General features: G+C 37.9%; 3 protein-coding genes across 10 annotated transcripts in view; all 3 read left to right on the forward strand.

The window, feature by feature from the left end:
- dgki (diacylglycerol kinase, iota) overlaps positions 1-2082 on the forward strand; it is a 36065-nt gene extending 33983 nt beyond the window's left edge. For all 8 annotated transcript variants that reach the window (XM_055231606.1, XM_033989551.2, XM_055231605.1 and 5 more), the window contains one exon: positions 166-2082. In XM_055231606.1, the coding sequence (XP_055087581.1) occupies positions 166-270 (105 nt within the window). In that variant the 3' untranslated portion in view covers positions 271-2082. The remainder of the gene's footprint in view (positions 1-165) is intronic.
- A 986-nt stretch (positions 2083-3068) lies between these two features.
- On the forward strand, positions 3069-5936 carry LOC117391828 (apoptosis facilitator Bcl-2-like protein 14). Its single transcript, XM_033989754.2, has 7 exons — positions 3069-3188; positions 3629-4004; positions 4100-4204; positions 4917-4978; positions 5055-5210; positions 5289-5402; positions 5494-5936. Exons 2-7 carry the CDS (start codon positions 3635-3637, stop codon positions 5533-5535), a joined length of 849 nt encoding a protein of 282 aa, XP_033845645.1. The 5' UTR covers positions 3069-3188; positions 3629-3634; the 3' UTR covers positions 5536-5936.
- A 579-nt stretch (positions 5937-6515) lies between these two features.
- rassf3 (Ras association domain family member 3) overlaps positions 6516-23503 on the forward strand; it is a 31304-nt gene continuing 14316 nt past the window's right edge. Inside the window, exons 1-2 of the mRNA XM_055232010.1 lie at positions 6516-7086; positions 11373-11482. Of these exons, the coding sequence (XP_055087985.1) occupies positions 6534-7086; positions 11373-11482 (663 nt within the window). The 5' untranslated portion in view covers positions 6516-6533. The remainder of the gene's footprint in view (positions 7087-11372; positions 11483-23503) is intronic.

The following is a 23503-nucleotide window of genomic DNA, read 5'->3' on the forward strand; positions in this document are numbered from 1 at the left end:
ACCATCGCATGCAATTAACCATGGACTGACATATCCTCCATTCAATCCAGTACATTCCAGACCATACGTCCTTATACCAATACTGGATCTAAATATAGACCACGGGGGTCATGGCATTACAGCTATTTGAAAGTAACTGATGCATACTGACATGTTGTGCCACAGGGGAAAACACCAGCGGACCAAGCAGAAGGCGACTCAGAGTTGGCCACCTACCTGAGTCAGAAACTCACACCCACTCCCAATGAAGACCTGGAGACCGCTGTGTGAGAACTCTATTTGTGTCTTTGGACTCTGGGCACAACCACTGTGTCAAAGCTGAGAGCAAGCACTGTCCTCACTTCAAGGGGCAGATCGCTGTGGCAACACTGTAATGGAGTTTATTGACTATTTATTTGTACTTATTTATTCATGTTCTATTTATTGGTATAATGAGTGGTTGATTGTAGGACTGTTCACAGTTCGGGATGCAAGTGCACTTTGACCCTGCTGTCCCAGAATTCCCAGAAGATTATTAGAGATTAATTTATATTATAACATCTTCTAAGTTTGAAAGAGATCAAACCTTGGAATCCAACAGAATGATGTGTTTTTACAACAAAACTATTTTAGGCAGGGTAATATGATCTGTTGAGTTAAAAATTAAAAAGGATATTTGCTACCCCATATAAGTGCCAAAGACATTGCACTGATGTAGTGTCATACCATATCATTTTTGTTTATTTTTGTGAAAGTGAAATACTATCATTCAACATTAAAATTAAGTGTATTTTACAAAAGGCTTTACTTGTGCAGAATATGAAAGATGGATCTAGTTTCCAATTCTTCTTTCTTTCTTGCTTGTATCTACCACAAGGCATTCAGTCTGTTTTACACCTTCCCTATATTTTTGCACACATTTTAGATATAGTCCATGATGTTAGCCTTAGTATAATGTAAAGTCTATAAATTATAATGGCAATTAGGTAAGCAGGGTAAGTATATGAGTAGAAGCAGCATTAAAAGATTTAATATTCACCTAGTTTTTATTAAATTTCACATTCCTGTAGAACTACATTTATTTTGTAATCGGAAGCACTGGCTGTAGAAGAGAACAGCCTAGTTAACTATTATAGTTAATGGTAACTCTGTGTACATTTAAGCATATCCATTATTTTAGGACCATTGGCTTTACATTTTCCTATGTGTTATCAAAAGGCCAACCATATCTTCAATAAAAAAGTCATTTTCACTTTGTGCAACACATTTATTAGGTATATTTAAGTATAATTAAGTGTATTTTATTTGTAGATACTATATGTGTGTATGTGGGAAGCATTTTTTTTCAAAGTGAGAAAAGAATCTGAGCCATACTCAATGCAATATGAATGGACTAGGCCTTTTTTCTTTGTTTACATTACATAAATGTTTTACTTATGTTAAATGTTGACCATTTAGCACTAATGTGTATTGAATGTGCAATTTTACATAAATGCTGATGTATGATTGGTTTGTTTTGTGTGCATGTTATGTTTTATTGAACTCTCAAACAAGATTTTGTTTTATGTTGGCAAGATTATTGGAGAAGAATCTATGTGCACTAAGAGATTTGAACAGACAGATGTTGCAATTTTTTCAAGTTTAAAATATACAATTATTCAAATGGGTTCCCCAAATGAAAACTATAGGCCTTTTAATTTTAGCTTTTTCTACTTCAGTCAATATCTTCCTTTGTGTTTTAAATGCACCAAATGTGTGAATCTACACTCAATGAAGAACAAAACATCTGTATGTAAGCTTTTGTGGACTATATGCTCATCACTCTTTCAAACATAACTTATTGTATTGATTTGTGTCGTCAATAGGGTTGGTTTTGCATGGCATTTTATTACCTCCTTCAGACGTCCCTCTGAAGTATGACATTAATGTTGTTTTAACTATTAATCTAAAACTGAGTCCAATGGTTTATAATTGATAGTAGTCTTAGTTTTGAAAAGTGATTTATTTTGGCCATTCTTGTCTTATATTTCTGTTAAGGATGACAAAATTACTTGAACTATGTTGTTATATTTTCTTAACCTGTAAATGAACATGTGATGCTGTAGATATGACTGTGGTCTATTTTTTTATGACTGTGGTCTAGTGTTATGGTTGTGGGAAGTCCATAATAAAAAAAATGGCTTCCTTCAAATGTAGAATTACATCTTAATGTAAAAAGGTAGCAAACATAGTCAGCTGTAAGAAAAAGTTTACTTTGTCATCTTTGTCAAGATGTCACTGCCACTGCCATTATATAGCCTAGTTGGGTTATCAATATTTCAATTTCCTTAAGAAATATTAGTGGAAATGGAAATGGAAAGTACGTACAAAATGGAAAGTATGTAAAAAAATGTACCATTTTCCATCCATTCTAGATCTTTTAAAATGGACATTTTTGTGTGTCAAACTGTTGAAATTTTTGTATGTAGTTTGAATTCTTGTGGGACGTATCATGTAGGTAACATAGACTTGAGAGATCTGACACCCAGCTGTAAAGTTAAATACAGCTGAAGCTGTAGACACATTCAGGAATTTCCAGATTTTCTTATCATCTTACAGAGTTATTCAAATGGGTTTGCCCCAGTGACAACTACTTTTGTGTACTATGTGCTCAATATGGCTGGGTTCATGTAGCAGATGGGCTTCAGACAGAAAAAGCATTCACTCCAAATGTTAGAATTTTGCTTTGTTTTTCTAAATTTTCATAAATAGTAAGACACATTTTATGAAATATAGGCACAATTTCATAAACACACACAAAAACAAAACCCCATACTCATCCTGAGTCAAAATGTGCATTAATTTATCCTGGTCTTTTTTCTCAGTAGGCTACATTGTGCTGTCAAGTTTTTACATACATCTACAAAATCAACAAAAACTGAATTTATCTCATTCTTGATTAAGCTATGACCTAGGCCTATTACAACCTTTTACAGTTTTTACATTATTATATAGCTAGTGGTTCAGATTTTATTTGATGTGATAATGACACTTTTTACGTCACGGTTGCGTGATAGCAGATGGGCGTGGCCTGACCTTATACGGTCTGTGGGCGTGGCACTGGGGGCACTAAAGCACACAGCTGATCGAAAGTTACACTACACTCGGAAAAAGAAAGATAAGAGAAATACCAGCGACTCAGCGGTAGTCTACCCACGATTTTTTTGAACGTAAGTTTTATTTATAACTTTTATTTCAAAAATTCATCGAGCTCTTTACTGGGTATTCAAAACATAACCAAGAATAGAGAGAGCTTTATTGCCTGATAGTGTAGCTGTAGTTGACTGCCGATTTTGCTGTGTCACTATCAAAGTTTGTAAATAAAGGTAGTTTAACTTGGCTTTTTTAAAATTTAGTTAATAGAGTAAGTTTGATTTAGTCTGTCGTTTCTGGTGTGGTGGGGCAGGGCTGACTGAACACCTCTCTGGGGAGTTGAGCAACACTTGACCGACGCACTCAGAATTCAAGCTTGTACCTTTTTATACCACTAGTTGTCATAAAAGGCTTTCATAAAAGTGTTTAACGCAGAGCAGGGGCATGTTGACAGCCAAATGTTTTCTGAATGTTCATGAATGTTTATGTCCCTCTTCTCTTCTCCTCTTGGCTACAGTGAAAGATGGCTAATGGACATGTAGAAATCCATGACCCCATAAAAGGCCAAAATGGGATCACCTGTAGCACAGAGTCTAAGAAGTCCACCTCCAGCTTAGAGAGACCTGAAGACATGCCAGAGTTTCGGATCCTTATGGCCTATGCACAGAGGCGGAGACCGCAGACAGCAAGTCAGGAAAATCCAAGTACTCCTAATGGTAATAACCCCTCAATGCAGACTGACGAGATCACGCTTGAGAAGAAGAAAAAGAAGAAAAAGAGCATTTGGAAACGCTTCCCCAAAGTTCTGACCTGCTTAAAACCACAGACTAAAGAGGAGATCCCCAGTCCAGATGACGCTGAAGAGGACACAGGCATTGAAACATTTAGATGTGGTAAGAAGGCCTATTTAAACTATTATAGCCAAGCCATGTAATACTGTACAGTATTATTTGGAAATTTTAGCAAAATATTGACAAAATATTTCCAGGAGGTGTGCAGGAAGAGGATTTTGAAGATGTTGCAGTTCGACTGGCAGAAATCTCTGCTGAAATCCCGTTTATTCCTCCAGAAATAGAAACTGATTCCAACGATGGTAAGTTAGTTCAAAAGATTTAACAGCAAAACAGCACAGATATCTTATTGGTTATGTAAATATGAACTTAAGTTATACTTTCAGTGTGGTTTAATAAGTGACTTGGCTTACTGGTATCACAGTGATTTTCCTAACAAGGACAATGATCATGTTCATGTGACAACAATATTTGAAACTTTCCATAGTTTTAATTAAGATGGTGGGCAGGTCACAATTCTATTACTGAATTTGCTAATCAAATTTTAGATGTATTGACCTGGTTTAGGGTAATTTCTTTGTAATTACTTGCTATCTATAAAACAAAAAAATGGCATAATGTGTAATGCCCTCTCTGTGACCACAAACAAAGGAAAAATGATTCTGCTCACAATGGCTTCAAAAAGTGGTTGCAGTATTGAAATATAAATGTGCAATTGCTGTTGAAAGGACTTTAAGTTTAATATGCCGGAGTGACTCTCCCATCTAGTTATTTAGGCCGCTGCTCTCCATCTGAAATAATGATATTATACTCTAGAATGTTGTGTTAGGGAGAATACACAGTAATAGTCCCACTTTCTTGTTGATGAACGGGCATGCCTCAGGTTAGTAGAAAAACAGTCCAACCCTGTGTTTAGGTTGACAAAAGTATGATGTTTGTAAACACTTATACTTTTCTCTTGTTCCTTGTTTTTCTTTAGCAAAGAATGCAACTAATGTAAATTATTTTTACTAGATGAAGTGGAGAAAGTGATTGGCCTGCTGTTGCGGGATGCTGGAGACAGATTGTATGAGAGGGTAAGATGCCCTTACCAACAGCTTAAATTTACTTATACTTTGTGCATTTTTTATTGACTTTATTTATTATGAACAGGAACTGAAAGACACAAATATGACTGACCTTCTGGGAAACTATAGCTTTTTTGAAAAAGTTATATTATCGCTCCTTTTACGAATGGGCCTCAGTACTAACACTGAAAGTCTTGGTCCAAAAGTGTCACCCAAGACACAAATAGCTGTCACTTGTGAGGTAGGAAAAATGCAAAATGTGTTGTAATAACTTGTCAAACGTGATATTTTACACAAGTGAGTGTCTTGTCACCAACAGGCCACCACTCGTCTGTCTGTTTTGGACACATTGCCAATGAATCGGCTGCTGGGCCATGGGGCCAGATTCTTGAAGACTCACTTTTCGTCGTGGGCAGAGGAACAGGGTGGTTATGTATGTAAACACACATTCCAAGCTTTAAAATAATTTAGTCTATTACAAAATTACATGATCATTAAATACTGAATGTATTCATTGTTTTCAGGAAAAAGCCTTTGACAGTCAAGAAGATGATGAAGTCCACTGATGACTCCTCATGTCCATATTTAAACCTGCCTTCATCTCAGGGAACCCCAGTTCTGTAACGGCTCGAGAGAAAGTGATATGAACTTTTGACTCAGCCACTGGGCACACTACATAACTTGTGTATTTTTTTTGTATATTTATGTTTACAATTTCATCAAACATTATTAGTCTACTTGAATCAAGAGTTATAATTTGTAGGAACTAACAGGAAAACTATGCAATAAAAACAAAACAAAAAAAAAACCCAAACTTTATTTCTCAAGATCCTAAGGTTTATTTATCTTCATTACATTTGCACTTTTTAACTTTTCTTGTGGAAAGTTTTTTTGTCTAATTTAAAAGGCCTATAAAATGTAACTTACAAAACTATTACCATGCCAACAAATAAAACATTTTCATCACAGCAGCAGCCTATGGTAAATGTTTTTGAGTTGCAGTAAGCCTAAATGCTGCATTAGTTGCATATTATCAGTATCCAAAACGTTGCAGCAAACCATCAAAATTCAGACACCAATTAACTGGCTAAAGTCATAAAATGTTTAATTCCAATAGTCTGTCTTGGGAACAATAGAGTGACAGACTGGCACATCTCCAGTGATAAGGAGAAGTCTGATCAATAATAATAATAATAATAATAATGAAGATGATACTACTACTACTACTATTATTGTTGTTGTTATTATTATACATTTTCTATTCGGCGCCTTTCTAGACACTCAAGGTCGCCTAACAACAATAAACAAACACAAAAGCATTATTTTAGAGCAAAGTTAAATACAGTAAAAACATACAGTTAAAAGCACACATATCTCGCATTCCTGTGCACGTCGGTCTGTGGCGCAGGTGTTAACTTGATAAAATGAGACCTAACTCGTTTTTTGCTGGCTTCTTCAGCTCCTGAAGACTCACCCCAGGTCTCTACAGCAACAAATGGTGTTTCATGTCCTCGAGCTCACAGCTTCACTGACTCACACTTGACGTAGAAAAGGAGCGCGCGTAATGTTTAACGTTGTGCACCAAGGTCGGAAATGCGTGCCCCGCGCCTCGCTCTCCGTTGACGCCCCGTTAGGTGTGCAAGCGGTAAATATAACCAGCCGGGCGACTGTCAGAGAGGCACCAGAGGGAACGTGGCCACCACCGGACACCAGAATGCGCGTGTCCAAGGACGGTAAAGTGGGCGCCGCGAGGGTCGTAAGGAAACACCCGCCTCCTCAATCCAAAAGTCTGGACATCTTAGAGCCGAACTGGCATCTTAGGGACCACTCAGAGGGAACAGCTCTAGACTGTGTATTTAGCCCCATGGAGCGCAAACACGGGGCAGAGGCACAGAGAGAGGTCCCAAACGGCCACGACGGGGGTCCGGCGGGAGGACCACTGAGAAACCGGAAAAAGGGTTTCAGACCCCCAGACGTGAGGACCATCTTCACCGAGGAGAGAGACCCCCGAGTCAAAGAGGAGTCCGGAGAGGGGCATGTGTTCGGGCCCAGTGGCGAGTGCGCCTGGTGTGATGTTTGCTGCAACTACATAGTCCAACAAGGACTCACCTGTGCAGGTGAGTGTGAACCACGGGCCTTTGAGTCTCAGGTAGAAGTGATGTACTCGGAAGTAGGCTGTATTGTTATTTCCCTTTTTACACTGTCATTTTTACAAGTGACATTACCTTCAATTCTGAAACGATATAGGATATAATTTAGTAAATGTATAAGTGGTATTTTTGTCGATTGGCATAAACATAGTCTATGTCAAACATGGCTTACACATGTGATAAGGAAATAGATATAAACAGATTATCTATTTACATGAATAGCTGACTGTCCTGTGGAACACCCCCAGCCTACAGGAGCCTAAAGAAAAGAGATTATGATTTTAAAAGGCAAGGCTGTGAAATGCTGAAAGAATGTTGTTGGTATGTAGACGAGCAGGTCCAAGTCTAGGAGTTGACAAGGAAACCAGTGCATTGTGCCAGTGGCCCTCCTGATCACTCCTCCTTTGAGATGAACAATGACAGGAGCATTCACAGACAAGGCAAGCTGACGTCATGGTGTTTGGCATCTAACGCTGAATCACCTTTAAAGATATTGTAATGTCACACACACAGCCGAGTGTTTTAAATGCAGCCTAGATGCCAGCTCAGTTTATTGTCAAGCAAAATTGTCCATGTTATAGCCTACTGTTTTATTTTACACCTACCATGATGAAACTTAAACAAAGATTGTTACATTTTAATTGAATTGTGCTATTACACTCTCCTTTAAATCCTTTTCATGTAGGTCTGACAATAATAGACCTGCAAATTGTGCTTTTACCCCCCCACCCATTACAAGGCATGGCTACAGTCCTCTTGGGCCTAATTCCTCTTATGTAAAGGTGGTTTCCATGGTTAATAGCTACTCAGGAAGCCTCTAGGTTTCTATTGTCAATATGGAGTGACCCCTCCTCAGAAGGACACACAAAACAAACTTTCAGAGGTGACTTTGCTTTTATCCTTGGGACATGTTCTTACCCTTGGATCACTTATTAAACACCACAACAGTTACTTGAGCACTGAGGCACAACAGTAGAGTTTACTCATTACTTGGCTTCTGAGACAGGGCACCTCTCTGGGAGTTGTCCCCTCATAAAGTTAGAATAACTGATCTAAACCTGTACTGCATGTATTAACAGATAAACGTTGAACTCCCATACCTCACCTTACACAAGAATCACATTTTTTATTCTTTTCTGTTGATATCACACTTGAGTTTTCTGATGACAAATGACTTAAGTAATAATAAAAAGCTGTTGTATCTTTGGGCAAGGCATAGACCTTGCCTGCATGAATGTGGTATGCGGGTGATTGGTGGTGTTCAGAGCCTTGCTTTTGTCAGTCTACCCCAGGGCAGCTGTGGCTACAGGGGCAGCTTACCATGACGTGTGCAGTGAATGAACATCTACAGTGTGGCACTTTAAGACAGTTGTCAGTCTTGTATGGCGATATACAAATTTGCAGGCATAATAAAAAATAATTATTTAAAAGTATATGAATATTATATTCTATTATACTATATACTGAGGTAAAAAAGAAAAAAAACCACTTCTACTGAACTACATGGGTGTAAACATACTGTACACAACTTCATGAAAATCATAATTGCTTATTTGACTAAAATCATGGCTTAGATAATGAGACTGATTCGTGGCTGTTGACAGGGGACAGCCTCTGTGTGAGTCCTGTGCCCAGAGCTGTGTGTCAGCTGCCCTCTCTGTTTGTTCAGAGGCTCTGACAGTTTGTCTCCAAAAGACACAGAATACCCTGCATAGTCCATCACACACACAATGAGGGTCAAAGCTCATGAGAGGAGCAACTCTTTAGACTGAAGCTGGAGACATTATGGACATCTACACCCAAGAAGACTATTGTATTGTCGGACTTATATTAAGTGTTTTTTGGATACAAGTCTAAATGTTGGAGCAGGAGTCGATTAATATCAAGAGTGTCAGAATAATGGGCTTTACAAAAGGTTTTGGACAAACTCTAAGAAGGGTGTCTGTCTTTTTCTATTGGTTTCCAAAACTGATGCGCAGCTCCAGGCGAATGCAGATTAATCTGTTGTGGAGGAATTCCGGTAAGTGACAAAGAGGACACTGTCCAGTTAAATCCTATATATCTAAGATGGACCTTCTGAAATGTGGTTTAAACAAGTTTTAGATGTTGCATCATAGTCTTTGTGCCATGCAGCTCCAAAACCAGATAAACGAAAAAGCACCCTGCATGTGTAAAACCTTTACCAACGATACAAACCCTTTTACTTCATAAGCATTGTTGATAAAGTGATATTCCAACTATGCAAATTTGAATGAAAATCATTTAGATGCAGATGAATGGATAAGAATAAAAGTTAGATAGAGATGTAAAAATTGCACATTTGTTGGCATGGTTATTGAACTCTATGTTTTTCAATGCCCACAATTCCACTTTATTGTTTGTGGACAATGCAGCCACCGTAGCAATGCTTTGTCTACCTTTGACCTGTGAGAACAAAACATGAAAACTGAGGAATACAGACTGCATTTTGGACATTTGTACCACTGAGTGGGACAGATCAGCTGTTCAGGGCTCAAACCAAAAGGGGGAAAGGGGGGTTAGCAGGTGAATGCTAAAGGAGCTGCAGCCTCATTGCCTCTGTCTGAGCATGCTCACTTAATTAGATACTCGGTGCTAAACGTCTTTACCAGTTGAGACAGGATACTCCAGACTGTCATGGGAAGGTTCTTGTTTATGACCTGTGACCTTTCTGTATCTGAACAGAGGAATATTTGTTTGGAGTATTTTTCTCTGAATAGCTATAAATCTCTCTCTCTCTCTCTCTCTCTCTCTCTCTCTCTCTCTCTCTCTCTCTCTCTCTCTCTCTCTCACATAAAACTTGTCTTTCTCCTTGGTGAATGCTCCAAAACATGTTTTTAACTTTTACTCACACATCACTTGCATGATTTCCCTGATGTGACACCTCTAGAAATTTACATGCAGAAAGTTACCTTTAAAGAAAAAAATACCTGCCTATAGTAAGTAGAGGCTCCTCTGTCAGAAAAACTAAGTTGAACCCTATTGCACCCCCTACTGACAAGTTACTACGAATATTTAATTACAGTAAAAAGCTTAATGCCAATGCCAAAATATATGACTATACTTATACTGATATACTTTTTGTACGTATATGTGTTTGCTAAAAAGCAATTCTACTGTTTAATTAGGTCTATAGTGTGCATGGTGTTTAATACATCTATCACTGGGACACAGAAAGACCTATTTGTCATCTTTGCTCTGTTTTTATAAGGCAGGATTTTTGTGGCTGCCAGAGCAGACAGATGACCGGAGTTAAATACACAATTAAATCCCTACAAGTTACAGGATGAGAGTAACACACATTAGAGGGAGGGAGAGAGAGAGAGAGAGAGAGAGAGAGAGAGAGAGCGAGAGAGAGCGAGAGAGAGCGAGAGAGAGAGACTGAGTCAGCAATCTCCCTCTGTGCGCTGTCCACCAACCAACTACTGTCTGTCTATGTCACTGGCCTCCTTTTGACTGTCAAATCACTCACACTCAGCACAATAACACAAGTGTAAGAGATACACGCAGACTGGGAGCTTGAGCAACAAGCAAATTAGCATCCAACGACAATAACAGGTCAAAGAAACAAGACCAAAACAACAACAATGGAGAAGTGAGGCAGAGCTGTTGCAGTATAGATGGGTGTTGCAATGTGCAAACTGTCGGACAAACTCGAGCAGCAGGTGATGGGAAAGAAGCCAGCAGGTATGAGGAGAGGGTCTGGTTTTTTTTTTTGTTTTTTTTTTACTATTGTTTATTATTGTTTATTTTATAGGTTGATGATCTTTTAAATACAGAAAATTAAATGCATCTGAAAAGTCCAATGTGCATTTCATGGTTTTATTTATTTTACAGAAATTATGAAAATATTAGAAATGCATTTTCCAGCTTGACCTTTTCTAGCAAGTACATTTTCACTATGTTTTGTCAAAATATAGATATATTTATACAATTTTTAGATTGTTACCACTCAAAGGGTTGCTCTTGTTATTTGTGATCATGTTGATTTTATATTTTGTAGCATCTAACAATGAAAGGACAATATTGTTTTAGGCAAAGTCATTTGACGGATCTATTGTATTTGGCTATTTTGATTGTTCTTCTATACCACATAGTACATGCACTTTCGATTTACTCTCATTTTGTTGCCCTGAGGTGAGATTGTGATCAAGTGTTAATTTGCATATACGTTACAGCCACAGTCCACGTGCCCTGCTCTTTGTAATGATCTTGGCCTGTGTTTTTTTCTGCAGGTTGTAAATATGCCTGTCACACTGCTTGTCGAGATCGAGTTTCTTTGGACTGTAATCCTGTGGCATCATCAATTAGCCCGGACCATGTCAACAACAACCCACCATTGCATGTGAGTACAAACTTGAGCAATTGTACGTGCATATGAGTACATACAGTATGTATGTATGTATCTTATTTATCTTGTCAAGTAAAGGAACACCATCTTTAAAATAGTCACAAATACACTACTCCATTCTCCAGTGCTGAGGACAGGAGAGGAATGGTTCATTATGTTATTTCACAACTAGAGGGCAGTAAAGTCACATTTTATGCTGATTACCTTTTGCTTGAAGGGATTCCAGTGGAGGGAGTTTCCCATCATGCATAATTTCTTTTTATGTGACTCTTTGAAATGTGACCAATATAATGAAAAGTAACTTGGTAAATGTGTGAGAACGTGGTTTAATGTAACTCCAGATTTATTGGTCTTTTATGTTATCTTGATGTCATAGTGATTGCGTGTCTATGTACATCATTTACCCTCTTACAGTGTCTTTGAAATCACTATGTTGTGTGATATTGTAAGTGAAATGTGCACTTGCGTTTGAATCCACTGAAGCATGCAGTCTGAGCTTTCATTTTTTTCTTTAAATACTTTGTGGTATTTATTGGTTGCAATATTTTATGGACTACTGAATGAAACCTCTCTCCACTTAGAGATGGGATTTCCCTGTTTAACATGTACAGGATATGCTCAGCACTTTTTAAACTGTGCAGAGTAGTGCTGACTTGCCTGGGTTTTGCTGAATCTCCATGATGACAATCTAGAAGATAATTCATGGACTGATACACCAGGTTTTGTGGATAGTGTCATTTGCAGGGCACCAAAGTATAGGTAAATATACATATAAAATCTATAGGAAATCATAATGTTATTTTAAAAGAAAAATGAGACACAACTGGGTTCAATTTTTCTTACTAAAATATTATCATACTTAATAATAGTAAAATGGAAATTCACTTTTTTCGTTGGTTGTATAAAACAATTTGTATAAAAGACCATATTGTATTTAACGTCATGTAGATTGAATTTGTGTTATTGTTGTTACTGTGTATAAAGGCTAAATTTCTAGTTACTTTCTGTTCTCAGTACTGCTTATCTTTATTATTTTGCTGATAAGAGGTGTCCCTCAACAGTGTAGTGTGACAGTGGGCGACAGTGAGTAACGTGTATAGGCCTGTCGACACCACGCGATTTACACACACCTGTGACAGTGCAGCGTCTGGGACCACAAGCACACAGCGAGGGCATCAGGTTCAGTTACCCTGCTGTTGAAATGAGAGGGGACTGGCAGACAGGGAGCCAGACAGCTCAGGGATCAGTCTCTGAAATATACTTAGTCTTTGCATTCTTGGCCCTAGAGACATCAGCATCCCCTTAACAACTAAGATTGATATAGCCTATGTGGGCCTGTCACGATTACAGATTTTGAAGATTTGTGATATATTGCTGAACTAAATATAGACGATAAACGATAATATTGCAGCTAATTTATGCCACTGACACAATAACCTAAGACAATAACAAAAACTATAAAATCATGTGCTGCAATAAATAAATAGATAGATAGAATGAAACACTTTAGTGCATCTGTAATGAGTCATAAAAGTTATTTATTCAACTTTTTACAGCTTAAACTTTATGGTATAGAAACAATATCCAAATAAGTTCCCAGTAGCGCAAAGAAAAACTACATACGCTAAATATTGACCCCAAAAATATTGTTCAAACGTTCATATATTAAAAGATAAGTTGATATAGTAATCATGACAGGCCTAAGATTATGCCTAGCACATTTTCATTTACAGTTTCACTAAAACAACAATGCACAGATCCTTGTTGTATGTATGTTACATAATACAGACCTGTAGGCAGAAGAGGTCATCTATTACTAGCTCACGCATCACATCTTGTTGCTCACGTTGACAAATGGGCCCTTGTATGACCTGCTGGTGTTAATTAGGTCATTAAAAAGCCAGAGAAAACTCATGAACATTCTTTTCAATCCAGACCATGTTGATTTTCCCTCCCCTTGCATTGTGTTAAAGCTTGTGTTTGTCTTTCCCAGTGAACAGGAAGTAAGGGTCGGCGTAAGTGCCTCATTTCTGTTAGTCATTGACAGACAGTTCTTGAAACAAATTGGACGAGAGCTAGTTTAGTTTGTCACTACTGCTGCTATTTTAAAAACTTTTGTATCTTTGCAAATGCATCGTAGTGAACTGATATTTCCTTTAAAAATAATTTACATTCATTCTTATACATTTACAATCTTGGTGATCAAACAGAGCATTTGACATATTGACATTTAGTATTTACGAAACCCGACTGGCTGGAATAGCAAGTTAGCACATTAAAAGCTCAGATATTGCATTTTAAAAGAAAAATGCTAATGTATTTCCCTCCAGGTTTTACGTTCCTCAATAAAAGGTACTGGCCCACTTACTGATTGGGTGGGGCCACAGAGGTGCACTTTTCCCACAAATACAAGCATGAGAAACCCACCATAAAGAACTTTACGTGGCTGTATACAGTTGCATGTTACTATTAGCCTCCTCTTTCCCAGAGTAAAGGGTATTTCTCTCACTTTGTTGGGTATATAAAGTTATATCTATTTGCTTCTTGCATAGAATATTTTCCTTGGTTGTCATCTTAATCCAGCCTTTTGAATTAATCTCAAGAAAATGTTCTAGTCTGCACATTTGGTTTAACTTTCAATTGAAATATGAAGGCTGCTCACTATTAACCTTTCTGAGTAGGAAATGTGTCTGGCAGAAAGTGAGATTCAGCAAAAAAGGTAACCCTGTACAGCCAACACCTGCCACTAAATTATTTGCATTGGAACAGTTTAATGTTATTTTATTTCATCCCTACAACACCACAGCCGCATGGTTCTTCGTATCTTTCATGTAAAAATGATCTAGATATACATTTTTTGTTTACGTTTAAACCTATGAAATATATTTTTGTGAACACCCCCAAATGTTACTTGGCTTTTATTGCAAATTTGTCTGGATTGGCTACTCATCTTAATACAGCCTATACCAGGGGTGTCAAACTCATTTTCACCAAGGGCTACATCAACAAAAAGATTGCTCTCAAAGGGCCAAACGTAACTGTAAATAAATGTCACTACGTTTTAATCTTGTTAATTAACTGTTTCTATATTTATTACTTATTTAAATTACAAATATTGCATATGGATTTGCATAGACATGAAAAAATGGCTGTTTAACTGTGTATCTCCTGATAAACTGACATTTTAAGACAATCATACCTTTTAATTTACTTTGTCACGAAATGATGTGATGGGCCGAATTTGGCCCACGGGCCTTGAGTTTGACCCATGTGGCCTATATGAAGGAGGCTAAAGCGGATTGAGCTAGGACAGAGCAAAATTAGAGCATTGTTAATTATTGTCTATACAAATATCTTAGCCACTGTAAATTTAATTGTAGATTCTAAGGAACAAATAGAAATTCACTTCAATTTTGAATTTTTATCTTCCTTAAATCATACAACAATGATACACAGCAGCACACAGTAATAGCAGAGGCCATGCAAAGTACACTACAATTTGTAAACCTGCATTACTGTACTCAAATAATAAAGAATAAGATTAATTTACTGATGTGCAAAACAGACCTACTCCTAATCCAAAGCATAAAGCCTTAATAAGTGCAAATAACTACATCTCTTCATGTTATGGCTTGTACTGTATTTACTGTTGCAGTCAAACCCGCACCCCGATGAGCTGCAGCAGTGAGTTACAGTGTAATCTTTGTGGATTGTGTGGGATTAACTGGTCGGACCAAAGACAAAAGCTCCTCCCGTGTCAGTTGTGTGTGTGTATGTGACTTATATACTGGACATGAGCCAGCAGCTTAGACCCACCAGCACGTTGTCATCATCCCCAATGTTGTCTGGCATGTCCCAACTAGACCGGGGCAAACAGGGCCGCTTTATTCACAATGTATGCTTGTGTATTCGTGTTTACCAGTAACAGTTTAAACCCGGATATGTCACAATGTTAAATTTATGTTGTAATTATTGTAAGAAGTTGTTATTATTGTTCACGGTTATCAACATCATGACCAAACAACACTGAAATCCATAATTCGTAATGTGTAATAGTTCCCCATTGTGCCGTTGTTCTTGCATGTGACCAGCTTTATAAAATCCAACTTTCAGAATGATAAAGTGTTGAATTTAAATTGAATTCTTGAATGAAATGCTTCTAAATTATGCTCCATTGTTTACTTTTTAATTAAATTGTGACCTGAATAATCACAATCTTGACATCCCTACTCCACATTTTATAAAAAGTTCTGTATAAAGCTAGAGTCGTTTCTGTGCGTAGATATGGGTAGGTTCAAATCAAAACAAGGATGCTTATCAGGGCGGGAGGCTGTGTAGTTTATTTGTGTTGCACTTATCTCGGATCCTGTCGTTATCCCGCCCCATCAGCTTCAGATTGGGGCTGTCCTGGCTATGAGCTCACTGTACAATCTACACTATTCATAATGTTTCAGGCAGGCCATAGAAAACCTAATGTGCTGCTGCTGACAGACCTCAAATTGTAACTTGTGCTGAACCAAAATACTACTCTGCACATACCGACGGAAACGGGTTGCCTTTTAATAAAAGTCCAACTCACTTAAGCCGCTCAAAATTTATGTTTGAGTTCAGGCACTCTATAAAGACGTGGGTTGAGGAAAGAGGTTAAGCTGGCGCTGTAAAATGATCCCTGTGGGCCAGTAAGTCTTACAAATGCACACATATGGATGAGTGTGTCTTGAAAGGTGCTATATAAATCGAATGGTTAATTACTAATAATATGTGTATGTATTTGTAGGTGTAATTTGCAAGGTTACACACCTACACCTCTAAGTTAAAGTTATGCTTATACATTAACACAACCTCTTGATTTATTAAGTACTAGCTTAAAGTAGACCAAATTAGAATCATGAGTTGCATTTAATTTTACTGTAAAGCCATAGCTCAAATATTGTGTGTCTAAACAATAATTTAAAATCTATTGCAAGGAGCATTTGGAACATATAACTATTCCCATTTTAATAACTCACTGTTCATGTGTTGGTTAAGGAATGTTAAGGTCAAACAAACTAACAGCACATTGGCACACAAAGACTATGGAAGAAAGAATATCACCTCCATAAATTACTCTGATTACATAAAAAACAAACAAACTGCATTTTGGTCAATATTGATATTAGCCTTAATATTATCCCTCCCTAAATCTTGTGACCATCATATATTATAACTTTAAATTTAACTTGTTCCTCAGTCCCTGTCAGTCACGCTTCATTACACAGCAGTTCCTCTGGCCCAGCTGTGGCCCGGGCTTTACGTTCACATGCAAGCCTCTGCCAATCCATGATTATGTGATACACCAGAACGGAGTGTGGGGACTCTGCTTTCTTCTTTGATCACAATATCTTCAAGTGTTTCACCTGTCAGGATGAACTACTGAGCCTGGAAGGGGAACAAAGGGTACAAGGACACACGCACACAACAATAAACTTGTTTAATCTAAAAATATAGTCTGTACACCATATGCGCTGACGTCGGTCTGCAGGGAGATGCCTTAACAGATTTTTACACTTGGGGATCAGTTACATTGGCCTACGGCATTTGGTTTGGATATTCAAACAGTTGGAACAGTTGGTAAAGTACTATTAGTATGACATGAACGACCAAATAAACATATTTTCATTTAGATTTACTTAAATTGAACTGAAATTATTCTTGAATGAAGTGAATACTTGCTTCTAAATTTTACTCCGTTTTTTTCTTTTTTATCATGAATTGATTAAATTGCAACCTAATTAATCACGATCTTGACGTCCCCAACACCAAGCCACGTTTTATAAAAAGTCCTGTATAATGTTTGTGTGGAAGATGTTAATGTTAGGTAAAAAGAATGTTTTAGTCATTTCTGTACGTAGATATGGAACAGTTGGGACAGTTGGAATCCTGAAAATTGGAAGGGGATTAGAAAAAAGTACAGAAAATATTTAGAGTTTGTAATATATACAATAATAGATCCTCTCATGTTGGATACCACCTCTCTTTTGGTCCACATCATTAACAGAAGTCAATCCCATCTGAGTCCACTATCTAAATTAGAGACTTAGAACTGGTTTAGTGAGCAGCCCCCACCCCACTTTCAAACACACACCTGGTCATGCATTACTCATATCTTTTGTTTCGGCCCCTCCTCTCGCCCCTCTCTCTCGCTGTCACCTTCTCTGTATTACTGCATCTTTGGTGAGTGAGGTCATCAGGGCCCAAAGGGGGAAGAATCAGTTTGTGTCTTTTCGTTGCTTTATGAAAATGGAATATTCCTCAGAATTTGTAACCTGAGTTTGCTTTTTTAGAGTTTACCTTATCCTTTCTCCATGTTGACTTCTACTATGATAACATTCTCTCTATTCTAGATGGGATATTTAATGGCTGAATACCTGTCATAGCTCAGCACTAAAATCATAGCTTTGGGCTAAGTGTTTAGATGTTTTGGAAAGTACTTCATGCTCTGTAGCTTTTTTTGTTTAAAGTACGTAAAGCCCAGACATACCTCCATAATGTCTTTTTAAATGTATACACTATATGCTATTTTCAAGATGTGCAATGCTTTCCATATAGCTGACCACTTCAGAGGCTTGTTGCCTATTAGCTTAGTGCTGTCCTCATTGGAATGTAAGTAATGTGTAACTAGAATGGCTTTGGGCCAAAGTGCCCAACAGGTTACCACTGACCCTGATCTCTGTCACATGACCTCCTGTAGTTTTGGTTAATATAAAGCATCTACCCTTCACAGTTTCACAGCAACAACAACAAAATGAAAGAAAATAACAAAATGCTATCTACTCTTACAGTACTATGTCAACTTGGGATGCCTGACTGCTTATCAGCTGTGTGGTGCAATGTCAGAGAATGGTTTGGCTCTCCCTAATGTGGTAAATTAGGTCTCTCTGAACTGTGGCTGGTCTTCAATTTAAACATGAGCTCCCTAAAATCAGTCCCCGCTTGATGCTCACACGATCGGGCTGTGTGTGTTTATGATCACAGAACTTGGCCTGTAAAGATACCTTCAATAAGATCTGACAACAAATGATGAAAACAGCCATGATGCACCCTCAATAGACTATAAAAAGGTCAATTAAGGGCATTTCCAAATAGCACCATAAAGCACAGGTAGAACTAAAGGTAGATAAAATGTGCATGTAAAATCACTGAGTCGAATCATAGCACTAATTAATGAAGCTTTGAATTAATCTTAAAGTTATTCTTAAAGAGTTAACCTAGTGGTGACTCTTTTTCGATTATTATTAAGTTTAAAATGTACTAACATACACCTCTACTATTACTGTTGCTCCTGTCCCTAGGCTGAACCTGACTCTTGACCCTTTCAAAGCGATGGGGGTAACCTGATTCTGTGCTTTTATGCTTTTGTGGGATTTACTGTGGTTTGAGGGTGACACTGATACTTCAAGGGTAAAGCTAAAGTTACAAATAAATTATGCAAAACACATAGGACTAGCTACACAATTAGATTTTTTTTAAGGAGGTACTGGCAACGTTTTTAAAAAATAATGCATAGTGTGAAAGTTGGCTGAGATAGATTAAAAAAAAAAAAAAAAAAAGTAGCACCCAAATTTGCTGTGGTCATGGGGGCTCAAACAAGTGCTCAGTTAAATGTCTCGCTTCTGATTGGCCCGCTGTGTGTTGTGGGCGGGATCATACCTTTCTGATTGGTCCGCTGGTCGTTGTGGGTGGGATCACACGTTTCTGATTGGTTCGCTGTCTGTTGTGGGCGGGACCTTACTGTAGCGACTGTCACACATTCACATTTGACTATTCATACAGCGCTTTGGCACACCCGCAGCAGCACAGTCTTAGTTTGTACTTCTTTTTCTTTTCGACATTCGACTTTATTTGGCGCGGTTTGACGTATTATCTAATTGGAAAGTTGCCGTTCATTGATTTTTTTTGTATTTATTTATAAGTCAATACGAAGGACGCAGGGGGTGAGAGGTTTGGACAACTTCTCAGAGCGGATTTGAATGAGGAAATCGTCCCTTGAGTCCAGTCTGCGGGAGATCGTGGAGGCGTGAGCAGCTTTTACTGTAGATTTTCTCTTTTAACAAGTGTCCAGTCTTGGGATTTTTGATGCTGTCGAGTTTGAGACGAGAAGTTTCCTCCGCAAATGACGTGGAATAGCACGATGAGCAGTGGCTACAGCAGCTTGGAGGAGGACTCTGAAGAGTACTTTTTCACGGCCAGGACATCGTTCTTCAAGAAACCTACAGGCAAAGTCACAGAGAGCAAGGTATGGGCAAAGATAAACAACTTTCCAGCGACTTTTCAGCCAGTAAAACAAAGCAATCCCATGTTCCATTGAAGTGCGTGGTGGTTGTGTGAATTTTCCAGCATGAAAAAAAGGTTTTGTTGCACTGCACATTTTAGTCTCATGTGCATTTTATTCTCACAGACATAGATATCACGTTGCTTATTGTATCATGTCATTTTCTCACTATGGGTTAATTATTTGAATTTATAAGCCCATAACACAGTCTGATCCAATATGAACAGTTCAAAGGATTAGCCAAGCAATCAAGTACAATAGCACAATAGGAGGTTTGTTTACCACCCCATGTTCATTCAATTTACATGACCCTGTTCATGTTACCTTTAGGACTCAGGACCAGTAGGTGATAGCATGACCTCTTTAGTCACTAATTAACTTTACGCATACCAAGCTGCCTGGATTTAAAATGTTTTTTGAAGTTTCCCCTTTTACACAGGCTTACAAAATTAGTTTTCCAGGATTTAATTTTACTCCCTAAGAGGTACTCAAAGAATTAGGTCATGTTTAAAGTTCTTAACTAAATAATCATTCCACTTACTCTCAAACAGTACTCCAAACACGCGCACAGCATTTGTGCAGTTGATTCTTTTATGCCCATTTGTTTTTGTGCCAACTGTCTATGGATTTGTGTGGTGGTTTTGAGACATGGCCAGGCTGCACATTCTACACGGTTGCATGACACTTAACATTTCCACAACAGACCCTTGACAACTTGGGTGTTAGTGTGTGCGAAGAAGAGTGGGTGCACAATGTGCCTCTACAGCAGTGCAGGGGAGGTTGTGACCTTTGCTGTCCGAGTCCATGGATCCTGACCCACAATGGGAGCCTGGACTGTAGTTTGGTGGTTTCCCACATGCCAGCAGTAATTACAACTAAGAGAGAAGACTTGACTTTTGGAAGATGTGAAGGCCTAAATGAAATTACTGGTTTGGAAAAGGGTTAAAGGGACAGTTTGTGTATTCGTGTTACAGCCAAAAGTATATTAAAGGACTTGTGTAAAGTAGAAGAATGTCTAGATATTAATAGCATAGAGAGCATCACTTAAGGATACTTGGATGTTGCGTAGAATCTTTGTATTTTTGTATACACCATTCACTTCAGTACAATTTTGAATGGTATACTTGCACCAAAAATCAGAAAGCAAGTACTTGAATAGAGCTTTTTTGTGTTTCATGATCATGATTGCACTTTGACCATTAAATGAACTTATTCATGGTATAATGTGAGGCACTGAATAGCTCAACTGTAGACCATGCATAATTCTTAATTCCTACTTGTTGACCGAAAGTTCCAATTAAGATACTTGACATGAAGCAAAGTTTAATAAAGTTGAATGCAAACACAAGAATGAAAATGAGCTGGGGTGCTCTACAAGTCAATTGAAAGCAGGGATTTAACTCCACACATAAGCTGTACTGTCAACCAATGTGGACATAATGTGGGTTGAATGGGGTTTCTGTCAGCAAATGTCACTCTGTCCAGTAATGTCCGGAGGTTTAACCCACTCAGCAGTAAGAGCACACAAGATACTCACAGGACAGCTGGTCTCCAATGCAAGCCCTCTTCACATGCTCTACGATCATCAAAGACTTTTATAGCTTTTTCAACAAGACATTGGCTTGAGGTTGTTTGGTTGAATGTTTAAATTAAACACATAACATGTTTAACCGCTGGTATAACTGGAGGACTAAAAGTCAAGTACAGCTGTGGTTTTCTGTCACACGGCAGCTTGGGTCTACATTTGAGAATCTGTATTGGTGGCAGTTGGCCCGATGATGAGCTTCTCTCTGGGCGCATCTGCTGCTTTGGAAAAACTGTGAAGTTATAGCCAACCTCAGAGCCACACTTACAATGTTGTGTCATGGCTAGTCCTTGTGTTATCAAAATGAATAACAATAACACATTTTCTGCCTCCATCGACCTTTCACAACATTGACAAATTGTACAAATGGTTTTTATAATTTCATTTCTTTCATCAACATCATGTCACTCTTGATGCTTACATTTGTGCCTATAACACTTAATAAGCACAAATATGTGTTTTTTTTTTTCCCTTGGCAAAAGTGCTCATTTGCAGCACCTCCCCTGTTCACTGACAGATTTAAAGTGCATTAGATGCGCTTCCAGTTTCCAAGAAACCTTTAGGATTCCACTACATGTTATATGAGGTCATTGCTGATAGTTGCTTATCGGATTTTTGAGTAGGAGGGGAACAGATAGACATGTTGACTGGAGCAGAGATACGCGTCTTTTTTTTTTTTTTTTTTTATTCTTCAGTCTCTCTGTAAACTGTTGCTTTGCTGTTAGCAACAGACGTCTTGTCAGATTTTCACTTACTTGATTGAGCATAGTAATTTATCACACAATAAAACAGTTGTGAAATGTACGTTTGACGTGTTTAACCCTGTTCTGACTTGTGTGTACTGAATGTGCTGTGTACAATGCCAATGAAACACCTATTGTATAAGTTTTGTATTTCAGGTGACTGAGTGAGGAGCTTATTAGATTTCCATTTTAAGAGTGTTCGAACATTCAGTTTTGTGTTTTGACTTTACTTGAATTTCCTGTCCCACACGTGAATCTGCACTGTCACCTCACATTCCTCGTTTTTAGATATCCTTCCTCTGTTGTTCCTCAGCCTTTTTGTCTTTCTCTTTTCAACCTGGATGTCACATCCTGTCTTTTTCCACTCCTCGATCCTGTTCAGGCCACCTTGGTTAAATTCAGTATTTTGATAACTTAATTCTGCATTTCGTTGGAGGGCTCCCCAATATTTTTGTGAAAATTTGATTATCTTCCTCAAGATGATCAAACCCATTAAACCAATGTTTGGTGTAATGAGTTCTCAGTCTGGTCATGGAGCCCTGTATCTTTGTTGACATCTGGAGTGATCGCTTGCTTTTATCCACTTTGTAGACCGTCTGCAATATATAAGAGCTTGCCAAAGATAACCCAAGACTATTAGGCCGCATGTCCCGATAAAGACTTAAACCATGACCCTTTGATCCTTGTTTCTCTTAAACTTGTCCATCCGTCTGTAATTACATGGTCAAGTAATTTACATACCACTTTGTTATGTGAATAAAAATGCTTAGCATTTTGGTCATGTAACAAGGAAGAAGCAGTTTGATGACATCCACATTACCTTGTATAACTCGTTTCTTGGTGTCACAAACCCTTTAGCTCATTGGTAGAATTCATATTAATTTATTTTAAAGCACAGAACTTTAGAACAGCTTTTCTGGCAACAAAGTGAAGTGCTGTCATCCCAACGTGTCATATTTGTCAGACCATAGCCGTTTGTCACAATACTGAAATTTCAAACTCGATTTTGATAGTGAGGAAAAGAAACCTGCTTTATTTAAGTTACCATGTGGTTAATAAAGTGTTACCATGTGGTGTTAGAGTGAGTATCTTCTATCTTTATTTTCGATACTGGTTTGAATATTGATTTAGTATCTGATTTTCAATACTTTTCACAATCCTGCAACATAATTTCATGGTTCATTCCCATTTTAGATTGTGTTCCTTGTAATGCCGGCAGTTCTCTTTTTCTTTAAACTGTGTTGTATTTTTCACTCAAGTGCTACACTGTAGAGCTTTTCTCCAGTTCACATTTAACTTTTATGAGATGTTGGCCTGACTTATTCATTGAAGGACACACAAGCAGATTTGTTGTTTTGTGTGCAACCAGTCTCTTC

Source organism: Periophthalmus magnuspinnatus, chromosome 23 (assembly GCF_009829125.3).
Source record: "Periophthalmus magnuspinnatus isolate fPerMag1 chromosome 23, fPerMag1.2.pri, whole genome shotgun sequence".
In the NCBI taxonomy this organism is placed as follows: Eukaryota; Metazoa; Chordata; class Actinopteri; order Gobiiformes; family Gobiidae; genus Periophthalmus; species Periophthalmus magnuspinnatus.